Source organism: Scyliorhinus canicula, chromosome 21 (genome assembly GCF_902713615.1).
Source record: "Scyliorhinus canicula chromosome 21, sScyCan1.1, whole genome shotgun sequence".
NCBI classification, from domain to species: domain Eukaryota; kingdom Metazoa; phylum Chordata; class Chondrichthyes; order Carcharhiniformes; family Scyliorhinidae; genus Scyliorhinus; species Scyliorhinus canicula.
Window position 1 is genome coordinate 5,559,898 of NC_052166.1, and position 24,033 is coordinate 5,583,930.

At 50.8% G+C, this 24,033-nt stretch overlaps 1 protein-coding gene across 4 annotated transcripts in view; it reads left to right on the forward strand.

The window, feature by feature from the left end:
• The first annotated feature begins 986 nt into the window (after nucleotides 1–986).
• taz (tafazzin) overlaps nucleotides 987–24,033 on the forward strand; it is a 33,457-nt gene continuing 10,410 nt past the window's right edge. The window contains exons 1-6 of one of the 4 annotated variants that reach the window (XM_038782045.1): nucleotides 1,192–1,318; nucleotides 5,187–5,350; nucleotides 8,912–9,040; nucleotides 11,065–11,110; nucleotides 15,120–15,205; nucleotides 17,385–17,465. In XM_038782045.1, coding sequence (XP_038637973.1) covers nucleotides 8,929–9,040; nucleotides 11,065–11,110; nucleotides 15,120–15,205; nucleotides 17,385–17,465 — 325 coding nt within the window. In that variant the 5' untranslated portion in view covers nucleotides 1,192–1,318; nucleotides 5,187–5,350; nucleotides 8,912–8,928. Of the gene's footprint in view, nucleotides 1,319–5,167; nucleotides 5,351–8,911; nucleotides 9,041–11,064; nucleotides 11,111–15,119; nucleotides 15,206–17,384; nucleotides 17,466–24,033 lie in introns of all 4 variants that reach the window. The other 3 variants (XM_038782044.1, XM_038782042.1, XM_038782043.1) reach the window with 3 other exon arrangements.

Here is a 24,033-nt window from a genome sequence, read left to right on the forward strand (position 1 = left end):
GGGGATAGGGTGGAGGTGAGGGCTTAAGTGGGTCGGTGCAGACTCGATGGGCCGAAAGGCCTCCTTCTGCACTATATGTTCTAAGTCCCGAAAGACGTGTTGTTAGGTGAATTGGACATTCTGAATTCTCCCTCCGTGTACCCGAACAGGCGCCGGAGTGTGGCGACGAGGGGCTTTTCACAGTAACTTCACTGCAGCGTAAGCCTACTTGCGACAATAAAGATTATTATTTTAACGTTCCTTGTCCCGTCTCTGCTATTGTTTTTTACATGAACAAGACCAACATGATGGCTGGGGACAAGACCTACATGGGGAGTGAAGGTTGAGGAGGGGAGGGGGTGGTGTAGCCTCTCAGGGAGAACTACAGCTCCCAGAAGGCATAAGGGGGATTGGCCCCCATCTGCGCCTGCGCTTCCCAGGGGGCAGTGGGACAGGGAGCGGCATGCAGGCGCACAAACGACGGGCGGAAGCCACGCCCTCCCCTGCCGGCCTGGCAACGGCGGCCTAGCCATTTCCTGGGGCGGGTGGAAGCCTCGGCCTCTCGTACCGCAAGCCGAGCCGAAAAGAATCCGAACCCTCCCTGGCGCAGCCAAACGCCTTCCTCACCTGCTCACACCTTCACTTCATCCTGTTTTTGCTCGGGACCGTGACACATGTGGAAATAATGATTATATATTTTATAAATCTTAAAATGCATTTAAAATTTTAAAGGGGGGGGGGGGGGTTCTTACTGTGTGTTTTGCATTTTCTTTTTGCAAAGTTCTCCTACCCCTCCCAGGTGCAGATTAATTGAGTTCATCCTTTTTTTGCAATACGTTTTTTTTCGGGTCCCAGAATATAAGGTCGGGGTCATCGGGGTTTTTCCGCCGCTCAAGTTGTGCCAACAAATCTGACCAAGTTTGGTGGGGTTTTGTTTGTCCAGTTAAAGCGGGCGCGGTGTTCAAAGTGGCCGGTAGGGCCCACACGTGCCCCCCCCCCCCCCCCCCCCAACTGTTCAACCTTGAACCTTGGTCCTGACCTCTGACCTCCCCGCCCCTCCGCCGCAGGTGTCGACGCCGCCAAGATTCGGAGTCGTGCTGACGCCCCTTCCGTTCCCCCCCCCCCCCCCCAACCCCCCGGTGAGGAGCCTCTCCCTCCCAACCACGCAGCCACCGTCTGGAGAAGGGGCCACCCGTTTTCCACAGCTGCCCCATTCCGCCGGAGATTGGGATGCCCTTGGAGGTGAAGTGGCCTTTTCCGACCCGCCAGGGCCTGGGCTGGACGGTCAGCAGCATCGTGGTGACGGGACTGGTGGGAATCTACAGCCGCGTCGTGACCAGTTGAGTGAGGGCCCTTGCCGGGGTGCGTTGGCGGGGTGGGTGGGGTGGCGGGGGGCTGGCGGAATGCATCGGTGGCAGGTCACGATGGAGTCGGCTCACAGGCGGTCAGAGGAATGGAGGCGGGGGGGTGGGGGGAGGGGGGAAAGATAACGAAGGAGAGAGAAATTCCCAAGAGAGGGATGAGGAGGAGGAGGGGATGGAAATTGAGCGAGAAAGCAAGAGGAGAGGGAAAGATAGGTTGTGACGTGAAGTTGCAAGAGAATGAGCAAGAGAGGGGTAGAAGGATTGACATGTGAGACGGGCAGAATGGGAAAGACAAACGAGAGAGTTCATGAAAGGGAGACATGGGAAGAGAGAGAAACGGATTGAGATGCGAGATTGAGAGCAAGTGAGAGAGAGTAGAGCAGATGGGCTGACATGAGATGGAGAGAATGAGAAGGACAGACCGGGAGAGAGACAGAGGGAGATTGAGATGCAAGATGGAGAGCAACAGTGAGGTGAGTTGGAGAGAGAGTGAGAGGGAAAACAGAGACAGCAGCGATAGAGGGGAAATGAGAGAGACAGATTGGATTGGATTTGTTTATTGTCACGTGTACCGAGGTACAGTGAAAAGTATTTTTCTGCGAGCAGCTCAACAAATCATTAAGTACATGGGAAGAAAAGGGAATAAAAGAAACTACATAATAGGGCAACACAAGGTACACAATGTAACTACATAACACCGGCATCGGATGAAGCATACAGGGGTGTAGTGTTAATGACGTCAGTCCATAAGAGGGTCATTTAGGAGTCTGGTAACAGCAGGGAAGAAGCTGTTTTTGAGTCTGTTCGTGCGTGTTCTCAGACTTCTGTATCTCCTGCCCGATGGAAGAAGTTGGAAAAGTGAGTAAGCCGGGTGGGAGGGGTCTTTGATTCTGCTGCCCGCTTTCCCCAGGCAGCGGGAGGTGTAGATGGAGTCAGTGGATGGGAGGCAGGTTCATGTGATGGACTGGGTAGTGTTCACAACTCTCTGAAGTTTCTTGAAATGAAATGAAAATCACTTATTGTCACAAGTAGGCTTCAAATGAAGTAACTGTGAAAAGCCCCTAGTCACCAAATTCCTGTGCCTGTTCAGGGAGGCTGGTACGGGAATTGAACTGTGCTGCTGGCCTGCCTTGGTCTGCTTTCAAAGCCAGCAATTTAGCCCTGTGCTAAACCAGCCCCTTGCGATCCTGGGCCGAGCAGTTGCCATACCAGGCTGTGATGCAGCCAGATGGGATGCTTTCTATGGTGCATCTGTAAAAGTTGGTAAGGGTTAATGTGAACATGCCGAATTTCCTTAGTTTCCTGAGGACGTATAGGCGCTGTTGTGCTTTCTTGGTGGTAGCGTCAACGTGGGTGGGCCAGGACAGATTTTTGGAGAGTGGGAGCGAGAGAAATAGATGAGCCGAGAGATGAGATGTGGCGGGAGAAAAAAAGATGGGATGGCGGAGAGAAAGATGCTCAGGAATGAGAGGAAGAGAATCACACAGAGCAGAAGAGGCCCTTCGGCCCATCGAGTCTGCACCAACACATGAAAAACATCTGACCTGCCTACCTAATCCCATTTGCCAGCACTTGGCCCATTGCCTTGAATATTATGACGTGCCAACTGCTCATCCAGTTACTTTTCAAAGGAGGTGAGGCTAGCCCACCTCTTCCACCCTCCCAGTGAGTGTATTCCAGACCGTCAACACCCTCTGGGTAAAGAAAGCCCCCCTAAACCTCCCAACCCTCACCTTGAACTTGTGTCCCCTTGTAACTGACCCTTCATTTAAGGGGAAGAGCTGCTCCCTACCCACCCTGTCCATGCCCCTCATAATCTTGTTCACCTCAATCAGCTCGCTCCTCAGTCTTCTGCTCCAGCAAAAACATCCCAAGCCTATTCAACTTTTTTTCATAACTGAAATGTTCCATCCCAGGCAACATCCTGGTGAATCTCCTCTGCACCCCCCTCCCCTGCAATCACATCCTTCCTATAATGTGGCGACCAGAATTGCACACGGTACTCCAGCTGTGGCTTCACCAAAGTTCTATACAACTCCAACATGACCTCCCTGCCTTTGTAATCGATAGCTTGATTGATAAAAGCAAGTGTCCTTTTTCACCACCCCATTAACCTGCCCTTCTGCCTTCAGAGATCTAGGGACAAACACGCCAAGGTCCCTTGTTCCACGGAACTTCCCAGTGTCAGGCCACTGTGTAAAAATAGAGAAAGTGTAAAAATAGATAAGTCCCCTGGGCCAGATGGGATTTATCCTAGGATTCTCTGGGAAGCCAGGGAGGAGATTGCAGAGCCTTTGTCCTTGATCTTTATGTCGTCTTTGTCGACAGGAATAGTGCCGGAAGACTGGAGGATAGCAAATGTTGTACCTTTGTTCAAGAAGGGGAGTAGAGCAACCCTGGTAATTATAGACCTGTGAGCCTTACTTCGGTTGTGGGTAAAATGTTGGAAAAGGTTATAAGAGATAGTGTTTATAATCATCTTGAAAAGAACAAGTTGATTGGCGATAGTCAACACGGTTTTGTGAAGGGTAGGTCATGCCTCACAAACCTTATTGAGTTTTTTGAGAAGGTGACCAAACAGGTGGATGAGGGTAAAGCGGTTGATGTGGTGTATATGGATTTCAGTAAGGCGTTTGATAAGGTTCCCCACGGTAGGCTATTGCAGAAAATAAGGAAGTATGGGATTGAAGGTGATTTAGCGGTTTGGATCAGTAATTGGCTAGCTGAAAGAAGACAGAGGGTGGTGGTTGATGGCAAATGTTCATCCTGGAGTTCAGTTACTAGTGGTGTACCGCAAGGATCTGTTTTGGGGCCACTGCTGTTTGTCATTTTTATAAATGACCTGGAAGAGGGTGTAGAAGGATGGGTTAGTAAATTTGCAGATGACACGAAGGTCGGTGGAGTTGTGGATAGTGCTGAAGGATGTTATAGGATACAGAGGGACATAGATAAGTTGCAGAGCTGGGCTGAGAGGTGGCAGATGGAGTTTAATGCGGAAAAGTGTGAGGTGGTTCACTTTGGAAGGAGTAACAGGAATGCAGAGTACTGGGCTAATGGCAAGATTCTTGGTAGTGTAGATGAACAGAGAGATCTCGGCATCCAGGTACATAAATCCCTAAAAGTTGCCAGCCAGGTTAATAGGGCTGTTAAGAAGGCATATGGTGTGCTAGCCTTTATCAGTAGGGGGATTGAGTTTCGGAGACACGAGGTCATGCTGCAGCTGTACATAACTCTGGTGCGGCCGCACCTGGAGTACTGCGTGCAGTTCTGGTCAGCACATTATAGGAAGGATGTGGAAGCTTTGGAAAGGGTTCAGAGGAGATTTACTAGGATGTTGCCTGGTATGGAGGGAAGGTCTTACGAGGAAAGGCTCAGGGACTTGAGGTTGTTTTCGTTAGAGAGGAGAAGGCTGAGAGGTGATTTAATAGAGACATATAAGATAGTCAGAGGGTTAGATAGGGTGGACAGTGAGAGTCTTTTTCCTCGGATGGTGATGACCAACACGAGGGGACATAGCTTTAAATTGAGGGGTGGTAGATATAGGACAGATGTCAGAGGCAGTTTCTTTACTCAGAGAGTAGTAGGAGTGTGGAACGCCCTGCCTGCAACAGTAGTAGACTCGCCAACTTTAAGGGCACTTAAGTGGTCACTGGATAGATGAAAATGGAATAGTGTAGGTCAGATAGGCTTCAGATGGTTTCACAGGTCGGCGCAACATCGAGGGCCGAAGGGCCCGTACTGCGCTGTAATGTTCTATGTTCTATTCACCGAATGCTTCCTTGTCACATTATTCCTTCCAAAGTGTATCACCTCACACTTTTCAGGGTTAAATCCACTTTTCAGCCCATTTGACCATCCCGCCTATATCACCCTGCAACCTGAGACACTCGACCTCACTGTCAACAGAGATCAACAGAGAAGAAGACAGAAACAGAGCGAGAAATAAGCAGAGGTGGGCGAGCGAGCAAGTGACGCACAGAAGCCAGGAAGGGAAAATGTCAGATGAGGTGAGGGAGAGCTAAAGAAACAGGGAGGGGCAGCACGGTGGCGCAGTTGCCTCACGGCGCCGAGGCCCCAGGTTCGATCCCGGCTCTGGGTCACTGTCCGTGTTGAGTTTGCACATTCTCCCTGTGTCTGCGTGGGTTTCACCCCCACAACCCAAAGATGTGCAGAGTAGGTGGATTGGCCAGGCTAAATTGCCCCTTAATTGGAAAAAATGAATTGGGTACTCTAAATTTATTTTTTTTAAAACAAAAAAAAAACCAGCGTGTCGATTCGGGGGAACCACAGATTTGAGCCAGGTAGGTGGGATGGATATTATCGGAAATGGGAGGAGAAAGGGATTAAGACACTGAAAGATTAGTTTCTTAGGGGTCGGTTTGCAGGATTGAAGGAGCTGGAAGCGAAGTATGGGCTGGAGCAGGGGGAAATGTTTAGATACGTGCAGGTTCGAGATTTTGCCAGAAAGGAGATACAGAACTTCCCGGAGGAGCCGGCCTCCACGTTGCTGGAGGAGGTGCTGACGACAGGGGGACTGGAGAAGGGGGTAGTGTCGGCGGTTTACGGAGCTATTTTGGAAGAGGAGAAGGCACCACTGGAAGGGATCAAAGCAAAGTGGGAGGAAGAGTTGGGAGAGGATATGGAGGAGGGGTTCTGGTGTGAGATGCTCCGGAGAGTGAACGCCTCCACCTCGTGTGCGAGGTTGGGGCTGATATAGCTGAAGGTGGTATACAGAGCACACCTCACGAGGGCGAGGATGAGCCAATTCTTTGAAGGAGTAGAAGATGTGTGTGAATGTTGCAAGGGGGGGGGGCCTGCGGGGGGGCTAATCACGTTCAAATGTTTTGGTCCTGTCCAAAGCTGGAGGATTACTGGAAGGTTTTTAGAGTAATTTCTAAAGTGGTGCACGTAAAACTGGACTCGGGCCCTCGGGAGGCCATATTCGGGGTGTCGGACCAGCTGGGGTTGGAAACGGGTACGGAGGCAGATGTTGTAGCCTTCGCCTCTTTGATCGCCCGAAGGCGGATCCTGCTGGGTTGGAGAGCAGCCTCTCCACCCTGTGCCCTGGCGTGGCGGGGGGACCTGTTGGAATTCTTGACTCTTGAGATGGTTAAGTTTGAACCGAGGGGAAGGATGGAGGGGTTCGACAATTCATGGGCATTATTCATTATGCACTTTCAAGAACTGGATAACATCGAACATTAGTTGGGGTGGGAGGGTTGAGGGGGAGGGGGGCTATGTGTGTTAATGGCGACTATGGGTGATTCCTGATTCCTTTTTGTCATTTGTTTGTGTGAACATGCGGGCTAATGTTTGGGGTTTGGTGGGAGGATTGGATCGTTATTATTGATATGGGGGTTGATCTATTTGTTACTGATTATTGTTTATTGTTGGTGGGTGTAAATTTGGCAGAAAATGTGAAAAAGGAGGAGAATAAAAAATATTTAAACAGAAAAAAACCGAAACAGGGAGAGTGGTATTGTGTGGAAGAGCATGGGCTCAGTAAACACGAGCTGAGTAACAAGGGTAGAGGAGACATGTGACGAGAGAGAGGGTGAGAAACAGTAAAGGGAACCGGAGAACGACACAGATGCATGAGAAAGGCGGAGTGGGAGATAGGCAGGGTGGTGAGGGAGATAAGGACATAAGCAGAAAACTAGAGATAGAGATGGTGAGTTGGACAAATGATGGTCGACTGAGAGAGCCAAATATTGTCTGAAACATTTCACTGGGGTACAGTACTGGTGGGGACGGGTCTGTCACCGTATCGCACTGGGGTACAGTACTGGTGGGGACGGGTCTGTCACTGTGTAACACTGGGGTACAGTACTGGTGGGGACGGGTCTGTCACTGTATAACACTGGGGTACAGTACTGGTGGGGACGGGTCTGTCACTGTATAACACTGGGGTACAGTACTGGTGGGGACGGGTCTGTCACTGTATAACACTGAGGTACAGTACTGGTGGGGATGGGTCTGTCACTGTATAACACTGGGGTACAGTACTGGTGGGGACGGGTCTGTCACTGTATAACACTGGGGTACAGTACTGGTGGGGACGGGTCTGTCACTGTATAACGCTGGGGTACAGTACTGGTGGGGACGGGTCTGTCACTGTATAACACTGGGGTACAGTACTGGTGGGGATGGGTCTGTCACTGTATAACACCGGGGTACACTACTGGTGGGGGCGGGTCTGTCACTGTATAACACTGGGGTACAGTACTGGTGGGAACTGATCTTTCACTGTATAACACTGGGGTACAGTACTGGTGGGGACGGGTCTGTCACTGTATAACGCTGGGGTACAGTACTGGTGGGAGCGGGTCTGTCACTGTATACCACTGGGGTACAGTACTTGTGGGGGCGGGTCTGTCACTGTATAATACTGGGGTACAGTACTGGTGGGGACTGATCTTTCACTGTATAACACTGGGGTACAGTACTGGTGGGGACGGGTCTGTCGCTGTATAACACTGGGGTACAGTACTGGTGGGGACTGATCTTTCACTGTATAACACTGGGGTACAGTACTGGTGGGGATGGGTCTGTCACTGTATAACACTGGGATACAGTACTGGTGGGGACGGGTCTGTCGCTGTATAACACTGGGGTACAGTACTGGTGGGGACGGGTCTGTCGCTGTATAACACTGGGGTACAGTACTGGTGGGGACTGATCTTTCACTGTATAACACTGGGGTACAGTACTGCTGGGGACGGCTCTCTGTATAACACTGGGGTACAGTACTGGTGGGGTTGGGTCTGTCACTGTATAACACTGGGGTACAGTACTGGTGGGGAACGCTGCACTGTCGGAGGGTATGTGCTGAGGGAGCGCCGCACTGTCGGAGGGTCAGTGCTGAGGGAGTGCCGCACTGTCAGAGGGTCAGTGCTGAGGAAGCTCCGCACTGTCGGAGTGTCAGTGCTGAGGGAGCGCTGCACTGTCAGAGTGTCAGTGCTGAGGGAGCGCTGCACTGTCGGAGTGTCAGTGCTGAGGGGGTGTCGGAGGGTCAGTGCTGAGGGAGTGTCGGAGGGTCAGTGCTGAGGGAGTGTCGGAGGGTCAGTGCTGAGGGAGTGCCGCACTGTCGGAGTGTCAGTGCTGAGGGAGCGCTGCACTGTCGGCGTGTCAGTGCTGAGGGAGCGCCGCACAGTCGGAGTGTCAGTGCTGAGGGAGCGCCGCACTGTCGGAGGGTCAGTGCTGAGGGAGCGCCGCACAGTCGGAGGGTCAGTGCTGAGGGAGCGCTGCACTGTCGGAGGGTCAGTGCTGAGGGAGCGCCGCACTGTCGGAGTGTCAGTGCTGAGGGAGCGCTGCACTGTCGGAGGGTCAGTGCTGAGGGAGCGCCGCACTGTCGGAGTGTCAGTGCTGAGGGAGCACCGCACTGTCTTAGGGTCAGTGCTGAGGGAGCACCACACTGTCGGAGTGTCAGTGCTGAGGGAGTGCTGCACTGTCGGGAGGGAATGTTGTCTTGGGACCAATATCTGTAGTCCCCCATCCCGGAGGCGAGGGATGGGTGGAGACTCCGCGAATTTCAACCCCGGTCATTGATGGTTTTGCTTGTCTTCCAGCCTACATTAACCGGGCGATGGTTCACAACAAGGACGTGCTCTACGACCTCATCGATAAGCGGCCTCGGGGGATTCCGCTCATCACCGTCGCCAACCACCAGTCCTGCATGGACGATCCGCACATCTGGGGTGAGGGTTATTTTATTACACCGTCCGGCTGGGGGCTTTGATGTGGTTAATGCTGGACGTGTGGGTTCCCCCCCTTCCCCTCCGCCCCGGTGCCCGCAGCGCTAGAGATGCCAGCCGTATGAAAGGCACAGTGGATCGGCAAAAAAGAGGCCCTTTGGCCCGTCTAGTACGCATCGGCCCATCACTGCAGACTATCTATTCTAATCCCATTTTCCAGCATTGGGTCAATCGTCTTGTCAGCTGCGGCCTTCCAAGTGCTGATCGAAGATGCTTCTTTTTAAAAAAAATAATTTTTAGTCAAGTTTTCTAATAACAATAACAAATTTTTCCCGCAAATTAAACATACATATCGTGATTCCACACCGAAGCCAGAGCAGAACTCACCCCCCCCCCCCAATATAAATAGTAACAAATAGCAAATGGTTATATACAAAAAAGAACAGAAAAAGAAAAGAACAGAACGAACCCACTGCTGCAAAATCGAACCTCCCGACCATCTACCCCTTCGGCAGGAAATCGAGAAAGGGCTGCCACCGCCGAAAGAACCCCCGTACCGACCCCCTCAAGGCAAATTTCATCCTCTCCAACTTAATGAACCCGGCCATGTCGTTGACCCAGGTCTCCGGACTGGGGGGACGCCCATCTCTCCACTGCAACAGAATCCTACGCCGGGCTACTAGAGACGCAAAGGCCAGAATGCCGGCCTCTCTTGCCTCCTGCACTCCCGGCTCCGAAGCTACTCCAAAGAATCGGAGATGCTTCTTAAACGTTGCAAGTGTTCTTGCCTCTACCAACCTTTCAGTCAGAAAGTTCCAGATTCCTCACCGCCCCCCCGGGTGAAAAGGTTTTTGCTCACATCCCCCTGAAATCTACCCCCCCCCCCACCCGCCCGGCCAGCCCCCCAGGTTATTAACCCCGATACTCGGTGGGGGTGGGGAAACACCTTCCTCTCTCCATCCCCCTTGATTCGTCCACTTTAATGAGGTTTCCCCATCCTCCCTGCCTTCTCTGCTGTGAGGGAAACCAGAGAGCGAGGGAGAACGCTCAAATGAAAATGTGGCAGACAGACGATAATGTGCGCTTGTTCGTTTTGTCAGGGAGAATGAGAAAGTGGAATATTATTGAAGTGGAGAGAGGGAGAGACTGCGGTACAGGGAGATGTGGGTGACTTGTAACGTTAGGAAGCAGGCACACGGAGTCATTCGCAAAGTCAGTGGGAATGTTGTCCTTTACCTTGAGCAGCGATGGAGTATAAAATTCAGGGTCGCCTTGCCCCAACTGAATGGGGCGTTTGTGTTTCCGCACCTGGAGTACTGCCTAAGCTATTGGCCTCCGTACCCGTACTTCAGGAGGGGATACACTTGCGTCGAACGGAGAAGGTTCACGGGGCCGATTCCCGGGATGAAGGGGGTGTGTCCGATGAGGAAAGGGTTGAGCAGGTACCCATCGGAGTTTAGAAGAACGAGAGGTGATCTTCTTGAAACATATCAGATTCTGAGGGGGGGGGGGGGGGGGGAATGTTGACAGGATGGATGCTGAGAGGATGTTTCCCCCCTTGTGGGGGCGGAATCTTGAACTGGGGACGGGGGACACAGTTTGAGAATAAGGGGGTCTCCCACTGAAGACGGCAAAGAGGAAGGTTTTCTTCTCTCGGAGGGGGGTCAGTTGGTGGAATTCTTTGCCACCCCCCTCCTCTCTTCACAGACAGCAGTGGGGGGGGGCTGCGAGATAGACAGATACCGAGCATGTGTGTGTGAGTGACGAGTCGAGGGTCGTGTCTGTGAATGGGTCAGTGTGTGTTTTATTGTGTGTGTACGGGTCTGCGTGGTGCGTCTGGGTGTATGTACAGTAAGTGTTTAGATGTTGTTGTGGGAGAACTTTAATGTGCCCCAGGGCCATACTGGGGATTTGATACAGGGGGAGTGTGGCAGGCTGGAATGAATGATGAAGCAGCCGCGTGGTCTCTTGATCAGCGATGGCTGTTTGCGTTTGTAAAACTTCTCACTGTTTTCATCCCCCACCAGGAATCCTGGAACTAAGACACTTGAAGAGTATCAGACGATTGCGATGGTGAGTGTTTGGGACACAGATCTCCTAACTCATAGTGCTGAGCATCAAACAGTCCCAGGACAGGTACAGCACCGGGTTAGATACAGAGTGAAGCTCCCTCTGCACTGTCCCCATCAAACACTCCCAGGACAGGTACAGCACCGGGTTAGATACAGAGTGAAGCTCCCTCTGCACTGTCCCCATCAAACAGTCCCAGGACAGGTACAGCACCGGGTTAGATACAGAGTGAAACTCCCTCTGCACTGTCCCCATCAAACACTCCCAGGACAGGTACAGCACGGGGTTAGATACAGAGTGAAGCTCCCTCTGCACTGTCCCCATCAAACACTCCCAGGACAGGTACAGCACGGGGTTAGATACAGAGTAAAGCTCCCACTGCACCTACCCCATCATTCACTCCCAAGACAGGTACAGCACGGGGTTAGATACAGAGTAAAGCTCCCACTGCACTGTCTCCATCAAACACTCCCAGGACATGATGTGGAGATGTCGGCGTTGGACTGGTGTGAGCACAGTAAGAAGTCTTACAACACCAGGTTAAAGTCCAACAGGTTTGTTTCAAACACGAGCTTTCATAGCACTGCTCCTTCCTCAGGTGAGGAAGGACTTTAACCTGGTGTTGTAAGACTTCTTACTGTACTCCCAGGACAGGTACAGCACGGGGTTAGATACAGAGTAAAGCTCCCTCTACACTGTCCCCATCAAACACTCCCAGGACAGGTACAGCACGGGGTTAGATACAGAGTAAAGCTCCCTCTACACTGTCCCCATCAAACACTCCCAGGACAGGTACAGCACGGGGTTAGATACAGAGTAAAGCTCCCTCTACACTGTCCCCATCAAACACTCCCAGGACAGGTACAGCACGGGGTTAGATACAGAGTAAAGCTCCCTCGACACTGTCCCCATCAAACGCTCCCAGGACAGGTTAGATACAGAATAAACGTCTCTCTACACCAGTGTTTTTCAAACTTTCGGTCCCGGGTCCCACTTTTACCAACCGGCTGACCTTCGCGACCCAGGCCGGCCGGTCGCACTGTCCCCCTTGTCTTGGAACGCGTGCATGAATTCCACACAATGACCTGATCTCAATCTTTGTCTGCAAATCGGCTCAATACAGACTAAGAAAATTATTATTATGACAAAAATATTTAAGAGAATCATAGAATTTACAGTGCAGAAGGAGGCCGTTCGGCCCATCGAGTCTGCACCAACCCTTGGAAAGAGCACCCTACTTAAGCCCACGCCTCCACCCTATCACCGTAACCCAGTAACCCCACCGAACCTTTTGGGGCACTAAGGGACAATTTAGCATGGTCCATCCACCTAACCTGCACGTCTTTGGACTGTGGGAGGCAGCCGGAGCACCCGGAGGAAACCCACAGGGCGAAAGTGCAAACTCCACCTGAGGTCGGAATTGAACCTGGGACCCTGGAGCTATGAGGTAGCAGTGCTAACCACTGTGCCACCGTGCCCTCCAAATTTCATTTATTTTTAAAAATTCTTTTTTTTTTAAAATTTCGAGTACCCAATTATTTTTTTCCCAATTAAGACGCAATTTAGCCTGGCCACTCCACCTACACTGCACGTCTTTGGGTTGAGGTGGGGGGGGGGGGGGGGGGGGGGGGGCGCGAAACCCACACAGACTGGGGGTTCATTTATCATTGCAAGTGGATAGAAATAAATACATTTCTTCAGATTTTCTGTCAACTTTTTGTACATTCAGTTTTTGGAGATGTGAGTGAGATCAGGGTTATAATCTGGAGAGATGTGCATGTGCACAAGGGAAGGGATTATATCAACCGTTGCAGAGTGCACTGGTCACCAGCAGTGACCATTGGCAACCAGGTCTCAGTGAGTAACCGGCAAGGCCATCCCAAAAATGACACCGAACCCACTGGCATTTGCAGAATCAACATTTGGTTCCATAAGTTAGCTGGAGCTTGGAGGCATCAGATTCAAGCATCCTTATTCCAAAACAGTGTCTGGCTTGATCCTGCATCTAAACGGACCGCATTAACTGTGTCCCGTTCGCTCAGGTGATGCTGCCGACTCCAGGAGCGGCTGACTCTAATATTCCAACTCCACCTCCTGACAAACCTGCTTGTGACTTTGACCCCCTCGTTGCTATTGGCAACTGGGCTGTTCCCCTGTGATCGATTGATGTTCATCTGCGTCATCTGGGGCATCATAGAACCTTTCTCCAACATCACCTGTTGCAGAGTCTGGGCCATGCTCTTCAGTTGTGCTACGCTCAATGTGAGCTCCTCCACCAGAAAATGACAGATAGGCTTAGTCCTTTCAATAACACTTACATAGAACAGAACATACAGCGCAGAAGGAGGCCGTTCAGCCCATCGTGTCTGCACTGACCCACTTAAGCCCTCACTTCCACACTATCCCCAGAACCCAATAACCCCTCCTAATCTTTTTTGGTCACTAAGGGCAATTTATCATGGCCAATCCGCCTAACCTGCACGTTTTTGAACTGTGGGAGGAAAACGGAGCACCCGGAGGAAACCCACGCAGACACGGGGAGAACGTGCAGACTCCGCACAGACAGTGACCCAGTATGGAATGGAACCTGGGACCCTGGCGCTGTGAAGCCACAGTGCTAATCACTTGTGCTACCGTGCTTGCTTGAGTTTTTGATTTTTCCAGAGGCCTCTTGGCTAACTCGACCTGGCGCTGCAGAACTTTGCCAGGTGTCTGATATTGACAACATGCAGCACAGTCAGGCCCATCTGTCCCTTCATCCCCAAGAACGAAAGCTCTTACTCATGAGAATACCATACTCCTACCCTTTCCCTGTTGTGTTCTGAGCTTCCCAGATACCCATTTCCTGACTTGATGAAGTCAGCTGTATGTGAGCGCCGTTTTCAGAACCCCAAAATGTATCATGGGGTTCAACCAACCTTTCCCTTTAATGTATTGTTGCTTTTGAAGCACACGGCTTGTTCCCCAGGTGTGGTATTACAATTATGGACACGTGGGTTTTTAAACACAAAACAATGTTTATTCCATGAACTCAAATTAACCTTTTTAAATAAACATTGGATCTCTTAACACCCCTTCAAAGATAACCCCGAAAATAATACAACACAAAATAAACCCTCAAAATGTTCCTTCAAACCTCCAAAAGACTTAACACATTTAACCAGAAACACATCAGGTTAAAGACATTACTATTATGAGTTTAAATCACCCAAATGATTCAGAGATAGTCTTTTCTGGCAGAGATCACAGCAGCTCCAGCTTACTGCAAACACCGACACACCCCAAGTTCTTTTCCTCAAAACTGGCTTTCTCCTTTCAAAACAGCTCACAGCAAACCAGCCAGGCACTTTTCAGCTGCTCTCTCTCAAACTGAAACTAAACACTGCAAAATGGCTGAGCTAAAAACCCAGCTCCACCCACACTCTGACATCACTTCAGTAATATGAGCTGCTGCATTTCTTAAAGGTACATTGCTTAAACATCCATTTCTTAAAGGTACTCTCACATGACACAGCCAAGGATGCTCCCCGAGTAGGGTTCAAATTGTCCTTGCGTGAGCCTCAGAGCAATTGCTCTCTGACTGACCCCAGGGTGATGTGAAATAATGTGTAAGTATTGGCGGAGTCAGGTATGCTGGGCGCGCAGTGGTTAGCCCTGCTGCCTCACGGCGCCGAGGTCCCAGGTTTGATTCTGGGTCACTGTGGAGTTTGCACATTCTCCCCGTGTTTGCGTGTGTTTCGCCCCCACAATCCAAAGATGTGCAGGCGAGATGGATTGACCACGCTAAATTGCCCCTGAATTGGAAAATATTAATTGGGTACATTTTTTAAAGAAAAGATATGCTGGGGGTTGGCGGCGGGGCGGGGGGGGGGGGGGCTCTGACCCGGCTGAGCAACAGAACACAGGACTCTACGCTGTGCCTAACGTGCTGTGATATACCTTTGGTACGGCCCGTGATTGTAGACCAATGTCATGGGACGTCAAACTAATACTCCTTCTTTCTGGAATGCAGGACTCCGACTGCTGCTGATATTTGCTTTACCAAGGAATTGCATTCCAGGTTCTTCAGTTTGGGAAAGTGTGTTCCTGTGATTCGAGGTATGGAGCCTGCTGGGGTGAGATAGAAACTGGATTAAGATCAGGAGAGAGTAACACAGGGTGCTGGGGGGAGAGGGGTTACTGAGTGACAGTGTGAGGAAGCTGGATTAACATCAGTACAGATACAGTCAGTAAGACAGGGTGCTGGGGGAGAGGGGTTACTGAGTGACAGTGTAGGGAGCTGGATTAACATGAGTACAGATATAGTCAGTAACACAGGGTGCTGGGGGAGAGGGGTTACTGAGTGACAGTGTGAGGAAGCTGGATTAACATCAGTACAGATACAGTCAGTAACACAGGGTGCTGGGGGAGAGGGGTTACTGAGTGACAGTGTGAGGGAGCTGGATTAACATCAGTACAGATACAGTCAGTAACACAGGGTGCTGGGGGAGAGGGGTTACTGAGTGACAGTGTGAGGGAGCTGGATTAACATCAGTACAGATACAGTCAGTAACACAGGGTGCTGGGGGAGAGGGGTTACTGAGTGACAGTGTGAGGGAGCTGGATTAACATCAGTACAGATGCAGTCAGTAACACAGGGTGCTGGGGGAGAGGGGTTACTGTGTGACAGTGTGAGGGAGCTGGATTAACATCAGTACAGATGCAGTCAGTAACACAGGGTGCAGGGGGAATGGGGTTACTCAAGTGGATAGAGCCGTGAAGAGGGCCTATAGTGTGTTAGCGTTTATTAACAGGGGGCTTGAGTTTAAGAGCCGTGGGGTTATGCTGCAACTATACATGACCCTGGTGAGACCACATTTGGAGTATTGTGTGCAGTTCTGGTCACCTCACTGTTGGAAGGATGTGGAAGCATAGGAAAGGGTGCAAAGGAGATTTACCAAGATGCTGCCTGGTTTGGAGGGTAGGTCTTATGAGGAAAGGTTGAGGGAGCTAGGGCTTTTCTCTTTGGTGCGGAGCGGGATGAGAGGCGACATAATAGAGGTTTTCAGATGATGAGAGGGATAGATAGAGTGGACGTTCAGAGACTATTTCCTCGGGTGGATGTAGCTGTTACAAGGGGGCATAACTATAAGGTTCAGGGTGGGAGATATAGGGGGGATGTCCGAGGTAGGTTCTTTACTCAGAGAGTAGTTAGGGTGTGGAATGGACTGCCTGCTGTGATAGTGGAGTCGGACACTTTAAGAACTTTCAAGCGGTGCTGGGGGGAGAGAGGTTACTGAGTGACAGTGTGAGGGAGCTGGATTAACATCAGTAGAGATACAGTCAGTAACACAGGGTGCTGGGGGAGAGGGGTCACTGAGTGACAGTGTGAGGGAGCTGGATTAACATCAGTAGAGATACAGTCAGTAACACAGGGTGCTGGGGGAGAGGGGTTACTGAGTGACAGTGTGAGGGAGCTGGATTAACATCAGTACAGATACAGTCAGTAACACAGGGTGCTGGGGAGAGGGGTTACTGAGTGACAGTGTGAGGGAGCTGGATTAACATCAGTACAGATACAGTCAGTAACACAGGGTGCTGGGGAGAGGGGTTACTGAGTGACAGTGTGAGGGAGCTGGATTAACATCAGTACAGATACAGTCAGTAACACAGGGTGCTGGGAGAGAGGGGTTACTGAGTGACAGTGTGAGGGAGCTGGATTAACATCATTACAGATACAGTCAGTAACACGGGGTGCTGGGGGAGAGGGGTTACTGAGTGACAGTGTGAGGGAGCTGGATTAACATCAGTACAGATACAGTCAGTAACACAGGGTGCTGGGGGAGAGGGGTTACTGAGTGACAGTGTGAGGGAGCTGGATTAACATCAGTACAGATACAGTCAGTAACACAGGGTGCTGGGGTGAGGGGTTACTGAGTGACAGTGTGAGGGAGCTGGATTAACATCAGTAGAGATACAGTCAGTAACACAGGGTGCTGGGAGAGAGGGGTTACTGAGTGACAGTGTGAGGGAGCTGGATTAACATCAGTAGAGATACAGTCAGTAACACAGGGTGCTGGGAGAGAGGGGTTACTGAGTGACAGTGTGAGGGAGCTGGATTAACATCAGTACAGATACAGTCAGTAACACAGGGTGCTGGGGGAGAGAGGTTACTGAGTGAAAGTGTGAGGGAGCTGGATTAACAACAATAGAGAGATAAACAGTTATTAATTGAACGGTGTAGTCCTGCCGCCCTCTGAGGCTCCTGTTTTCCCTGTGCTAATCCTCCCTTTCCTAGGTGATGGAGTGTACCAGAAAGGGATGGACTTCCTTCTGGAAAAACTCAACCACGGAGACTGGGTCCATTTTTTCCCAGAAGGTAGGTGATCGGTTGTGGCACTGGTCAAGGCGGGGGGGGGGGGGGGGCGGGGGGGGGGGGGGGGGGGGGGTTGTGTGGCATTAAACACGAGATCCAAGATGCACGAAAGAAACATACATCGAACATCGAAGCCAGGGGAGCCCATTCAGCCCTTTCAGCCTGCTCAAACACTGCAGCAAGTACAGTAATCATGGGCGACGTTAAACTATATATGGTTCGGACAAATCCAGTTGGCCACCATACTGTGGCGGACGATTTCCTGAGGTAGCGGCCTAGTGGCATTGTCAGCGTCCCGGAGGGTAGGGCTGCGGGGACCAGGGTTCAAATCCCACCCTGGTACCATGGTGAAATCTGAAACAATAAAAGAAAAAACAAACCTGGAATCAAAGAATCCGTCAATGACCCTGAAGCCAGAGGGCAGCACGGTGGCACAAGTGGTTGGCACTGTTGCCTCACGGCGCCGCGGTCCCGGGTTCGATCCCGGCTCTGGGCCACTGTCCGTGTGGAGTTTGCACATTCTCCCCGTGTTTTGCGTGGATTTCGCCCCCACAACCCAAAGATGTGCAGGGTAGGTGGATTGGCCAGGCTAAATTGCCCCTTAATTGGAAAAAATGAATTGGGGTACTCTAAATTTATTATAAAAATGACCATTGCTGGTTCACTAATGCCCCCTTTAGGGAATGAAAATCTGCCATCCTTACCCAGCTGTGAACTACATGTGACTCAGCAGACTCCTACAGCAATGCGGCTGACTCTTAACATGCCCCTTGAAATGTACTTGGTTTAAGGCCAATTTGGGATGGGCTATAAATGTGGGCCTGCAGCAATGCTCACATCTTTTTTTTTTTAAATGAGATGATTTTTTTTTTCTAGATCAGTATGTTGAGGAACCAATGAGGGTCAGGCTGACCTTGATTTTGTGTTATGCAGTGAGAAGGGGTTAATTGATAATCTTGTTGTGCGGGGTCCTTTAGGGAAAATATACAAGATAGAATTCTCCATTAGGATGGAAAGAGTGACCATAACAAGGTAGAATACTCCATTAGGATGGAAAGAGTGACCATAACAAGGTAGAATACTCCATTAGGATGGAAAGAGTGACCATAACAAGGTAGAATACTCCATTAGCATGGAAAGAGTGACCATAACAAGGTAGAATACTCCATTAGGATGGAAAGAGTGACCATAACAAGGTAGAATACTCCATTAGGATGGAAAGAGTGACCATAACAAGGTAGAATACTCCATTAGGATGGAAAGAGTGACCATAACAAGGTAGAATATTCCATCAGCATGGAAAGAGTGACCATAACAAGATAGAATTCTCTATCAGGGTGGAAAGTGAAGAAATCTGATCTGAAACTAGGGTCCTAAATCTAAACTAAGGAAATTATGAAGGTATGAGTTGTCTAAGATAGATTGGGGAACATCATTGAAAGGCATGACAGTGGATAGGCAATGGCTAATATCTAAGGAAGGGATGTGTGCTTTGCAACAGTCATACATTCCTGTCCTGCGCGAAGATCCAACAAAATAAATGGCCCGCCATGGCTTGCAAAATAAATTAAGGGTATTATTCGATCCATAGAGGAGTCCTATAAAGTTGCTGAACAAAATAGTAAGTCTGAGGATTGGGAGAAGTTTGTAATTCAGCAAAGAAGGGCCAGGAGATCAATTAAGAGGGGAGAAATAGAGTATGACAGTAAACCTGCAAGTAACACAAAAGAGGACTGGAAGAGCTTTCATAAGTATATAAAAAGAAAAAGCTTAGTGAAGACAAATGTAGGTCCCTTACATTTGGGGCAGCACGGTAGCACAAGTGGACAGCACTGTGGCTTCACAGCGCCAGGGTCCCAGGTTTGATGCCCCGCTGGGTCACTGTCTGTGCGGAGTCTGCACGTTCTCCCCCGTGTCTGCGTGGGTTTCCACCGGATGCTCCGGTTTCCTCCCACAGTCCAAAGACGTGCAGGTTAGGTGGATTGGCCATGATAAATTGTCCTTAGTGTCCAAAAAGGTTAGGAGGGGTTATTGTGTTACGGGGATAGAGTGGACGTGAGGGCTTAAGTGGCTCGGTGCAGACTCGATGGGCCGAATGGCCTCCTTCTGCACTATGTTTTATGTTCTTAAGAGTCCGAAACCGGAGAATTGATGATTGAGAGCAGGGAGATGGCAGAGCGATTAAACTTTACTTTCTCATCATGGAGGAAGATGCAAAGAACTTCCAGAAATGCCAGGCAATCGAGGGTCTTAGTGAGAAGCAGGAATTGAAGGAAATGAGTATTATAGAAAGATAGTACTGGAGAAATCAACGGGACTACAAACCCATAACTCCCCAGGGCTTAATAATCTACATCCTCGGGTACCAAAGGTGGTGGCCATGGAAATAGTGGATGCGTTGGTTGTCACCTTCCAAAATTGAGTCGATTCTGGAACAGTCCAGCAGATTGGAAAGTGGCCCCGTGATATTTTTAAAAAGAGGAGGAAGGGAGAAAACGGATTTACAGACTGGTTAACTGAACCAAAGCAGTCGGGAAAATCCCAGTGTCTATTTTCAAGGATACAATGGCGGGATATTAAGAAAATATCAACAGAATTAGGCAACGTCCGAATGGATTTATGAAAGGGGAATCCTGTTTGACAAACCTACTGGAGTTTTTTTTTAAGAGGATGTAGAATAGATAAGGGAGAACCAGTGGATGTGGTGTATTTGGATTTTCAGAAAGCTTTTGATGAAGTCCCACACAAGAGGTTGTTAGTGTGCAAAATTGAAACGCATGGGGTTGGGGGCAATATATTGTTATGGGAGAGGTATTTTCAGAACCCCAAAATGTATCATGGAGTTCAACCTTGATTTCCCCTTTAATGGATTGTTGCTTTTGAAGCACACGGCTTGTTCCCCGGGTGTAGTATTACAATTATGGACACGTGGTTTTTAAAACAAAACAATGTTTATTCCATGAACTCAAATTAACCTTTTAAATAAACATTGGATATCTTAACACCCCTTACTTCAAAGATAACCCGAAAATAATACAACACTACCCAATCCTGCAAACTGTTCCTTAACACATCCAAAAGACTTAATCTTCACAAAAACAGTAACACAGCAGGTCACAGTTAATATATATATTTTTAATTTTTTAAAATAAATTTAGATTACCCAATTATTTTTTCTAATTAAGGGGCAATTTAGCATGGCCAATCCACCTACTCTGCACATTTTTGGGTTGTGGGGGTGAAGCCCACGCAGACACGGGGAGAATGTGCAAACTCCACACAGACAGTGACCCGGGGCAGGGATCGAACCTGGGACCTCAGCGCCGTGAGGCAGCAGCGCTAACCACTAGGCCACCGTGCTGCCCTGTTAATATATATTTTCTGTTGGATGGCAGAGATATATCAGCTTGGTTGACTTCAGCACCAGCACCTTGCTTTTTCTTCAAACTGCTCACAGCCACAAAAGCACAGTCACACCCAAGCTGCTGTCTCAAAACTGAAACTAAAACTCCCAAAACTAACCTCAAAATGGCCGAACTGAGCTCAGCTCCACCCACTCTTTGACATCACAATTTTCTTAAAGGTACATTGCTTAAACATCCATTTCTTAAAGGTACTCTCACATGACAATATTGGCACGGATTGAGAATCAGTTGGGAGACGAGGAACGGGGAGAGTAGGAATAAGCGGGTATTTTTCCGAGTGGCAGGGGGTGACAAGTGAGGTCCCGCAAGGATCCCTGCTTGGGCCCAGCTATTCACAATGTACATCAATGACTTGGCTAAGGGACTCAAAAATAGCATTTGAAATCTTGCTGATGACACAATACTTGGTAGGGATGTGAGTGGTGAGGAAGATGTCAAGACATTTCGAGGTGATTGAGTCAAGTTGAGTGAGTGGGCAAATACATGGCAGATGCAGTTTAACGTGGATCAATGTGGAGTTATCCACTTCGGACAGAGAAACAAAACGGTAGAGCATTATCGAAATGGTGACAGATCGGGAAATGTTGACGTACAAAAGGGTCCTGGGTGCCCTTGTACACCAGTCACTGAAAACAAACAGGCAGGCACAGCAAGCAGTGAGGAAGCGAAATGGTATGTTGGCCTTTGTTGCGAGTGGAGTCGAGTATATGAGCAAGGATGTCTTGCACCTGTACAGGGCCTTGGTGAGGCCGCACTTGTACAGGGCCCAGGTGAGGCCCACACCTGTACAGGGCCCAGGTGAGGCCCACACCTGTACAGGGCCCAGGTGAGGCCCACACCTGTACAGGGCCCAGGTGAGGCCACACCTGTACAGGGCCTTGGTGAGGCTGTACCTGCACAGGGCCTTGGTGAGGCTGTACCTGTACTGGGCCATGGTGAAGCCGCACCTGTACTGGGCCATGGTGAGGTTGCACCTGTACAGGGCCTTGGTGAGGCCACACCTGTACAGGGCCTTGGGGAGACCGCACCTGTACAGGGTCTAGGTGAGACCACACCTGCACAGGGCCTTGGGGAGACCGCACCTGTACAGGGTCTAGGTGAGACCACACCTGTACAGGGTCAAGGTGAGGCCACACCTGCACAGGGCCTTGGGGAGACCACACCTGTACAGGGTCTTGGTGAAGCTGCACCTGCACAGGGCCTTGGGGAGACCACACCTGTACAGGGTTGAGGTGAAGCCGCACCTGTACAGGACCTTGGTGAGGTTGCACCTGTACAGGGCCTTGGGGAGATCACACCTGTACAGGGCCTTGGGGAGATCACACCTGTACAGGGTTGAGGTGAGGTCGCACCTGTACTGGGTCGAGGTGAGGTCGCACCTGTACAGGGTTGAGGTGAGGCCATGACTAGTAACTTGGACTCGGGGTCCCGGTTCAAGAGCTGCTGTGACCCACCGTTCTGCGATCGACACCAAGGGTAGGGCCAAGATACAGCTCCTGAACCCACCCCAGGCTAGGACAGGGTTCGCAGGTCGATACTCAACCTTGGTGCGCCCCCTCCCCTTCCTGAACACACCTTGCTGAGTCATCGGGTCCTGGGATGGGATTCGGACATGGGCTTCTCCCTCCGAGGTAGGGACGCACAGCGCCGCAGGATTGGACAATCTCGGGCGGAATTCTCCGCTCCCGCGATAAATCGAGAAGGCCGTCGTGAACTCGGCCGAGTTTCACGACGGCCTCGGAGGCCGCTCCTCGCACCTAATTCATCCCCACCCGGGGGGGGCTAGGGGCGGCGCTCCGCAAATCTCCCGCCGGGCCTTAACGCTTGCGTCAAGGCGGCGCGCCAAGAATGACGGGACGGCGGCACCTATGTGACGTCAGGTGCCCATGTTCACGACGGCAGCGACCAGGTGTGATTGCCGCCGTCGTGAACAGGTCGGGAATGGCAGGCCGCTTGGCCCATCTGGGCCGGAGAATCGCCGGTTGGCGTGAAAAACGGCGAGCGGCGATTCTTCCGAGCGCGGGGGGGGGGGGGGGGGGGGGGGGGGGGGGGGGGGGGGGGGGCGGGGGAGGTGGGGGGGGGAGAATCGCGGGGGGCGCCAGGGGCGTGTGTCGTGAGTCGCCTGGCCCTCCCGCGATTCTCCCACCCGGCGTGGGGAGCGGAGAATTCCACCCCTCCTTCTTGGAAGGAAATCTAGCATCCTTACCCACCCTAGTCTATCTGTGACTCCAGATCCCAGAGCGAAATTAGCCCTCGCGAGTTGTGAATTCAAGATGGCGGCTCTCTCAAGGGGCACTAAAGGACAAGGGCTGCAGACTACAATTTCCCCTCCGAGCCCCCAACCCCACCCACGCACGCACCGTCGGCCGTTCCTTCACTGTCGCTGAGTCAGAATCCTGGAACTCCCTCCCTAACAGCGCTGTGGGTGTACCTGCACCACACGGAGGCCCTGCCGTTCAAGTTGGCGGCTCACCCACCACCTTCCCGAGGGGCAATTGGGGATGGCCAACAAATCTGGGCCTGGTACCAGATAATCCACCCAACTATATTCTATTTCTCACTAATTTGCCTGAAAAAACAAAAGAGATGATGTTGTCCATGTTGTTTAATGAGTTCCTTGGTTTCAAAGAAGTGCGTTTGGTACCTGGCCGACATGACATAGCTTTTTGTGGAATTTGAGATTGAAGGACAGGCTGGGGCTGCACGTGACGCATTGCAAGGATTCAGAATCACACCCTCTCTTGCCATGAAGATCAGTTATGCCAAGAAGTAATTTTTGAAGTCATCGGGTGAAAAACTGTTCCCCTACATCCCCGTGGAAGAGTTAAAGGATTTCAAGTTCCACAGAAAGATCTTTACACAGCACGGTAGCATTGTGGATAGCACAATCGCTTCACAGCTCCAGGGTCCCAGGTTCGATTCCCGCCTTGGGTCACTATCTGTGCGGAGTCTGCACGTTCTCCCCTTGTGTGCGTGGGTTTCCTCCCACAGTCCTAAGATGTGCAGGTTAGGTGGATTGGCCATGCTAAATTGCCCTTAGTGTCCAAAATTGCCCTTAGTGTTGGGTGGGGTTACTGGGTTATGGGGATAGGGTGGAGGTGTTGACCTTGGGTAGGGTGCTCTTTCCAAGAGCCAGTGCAGACTCG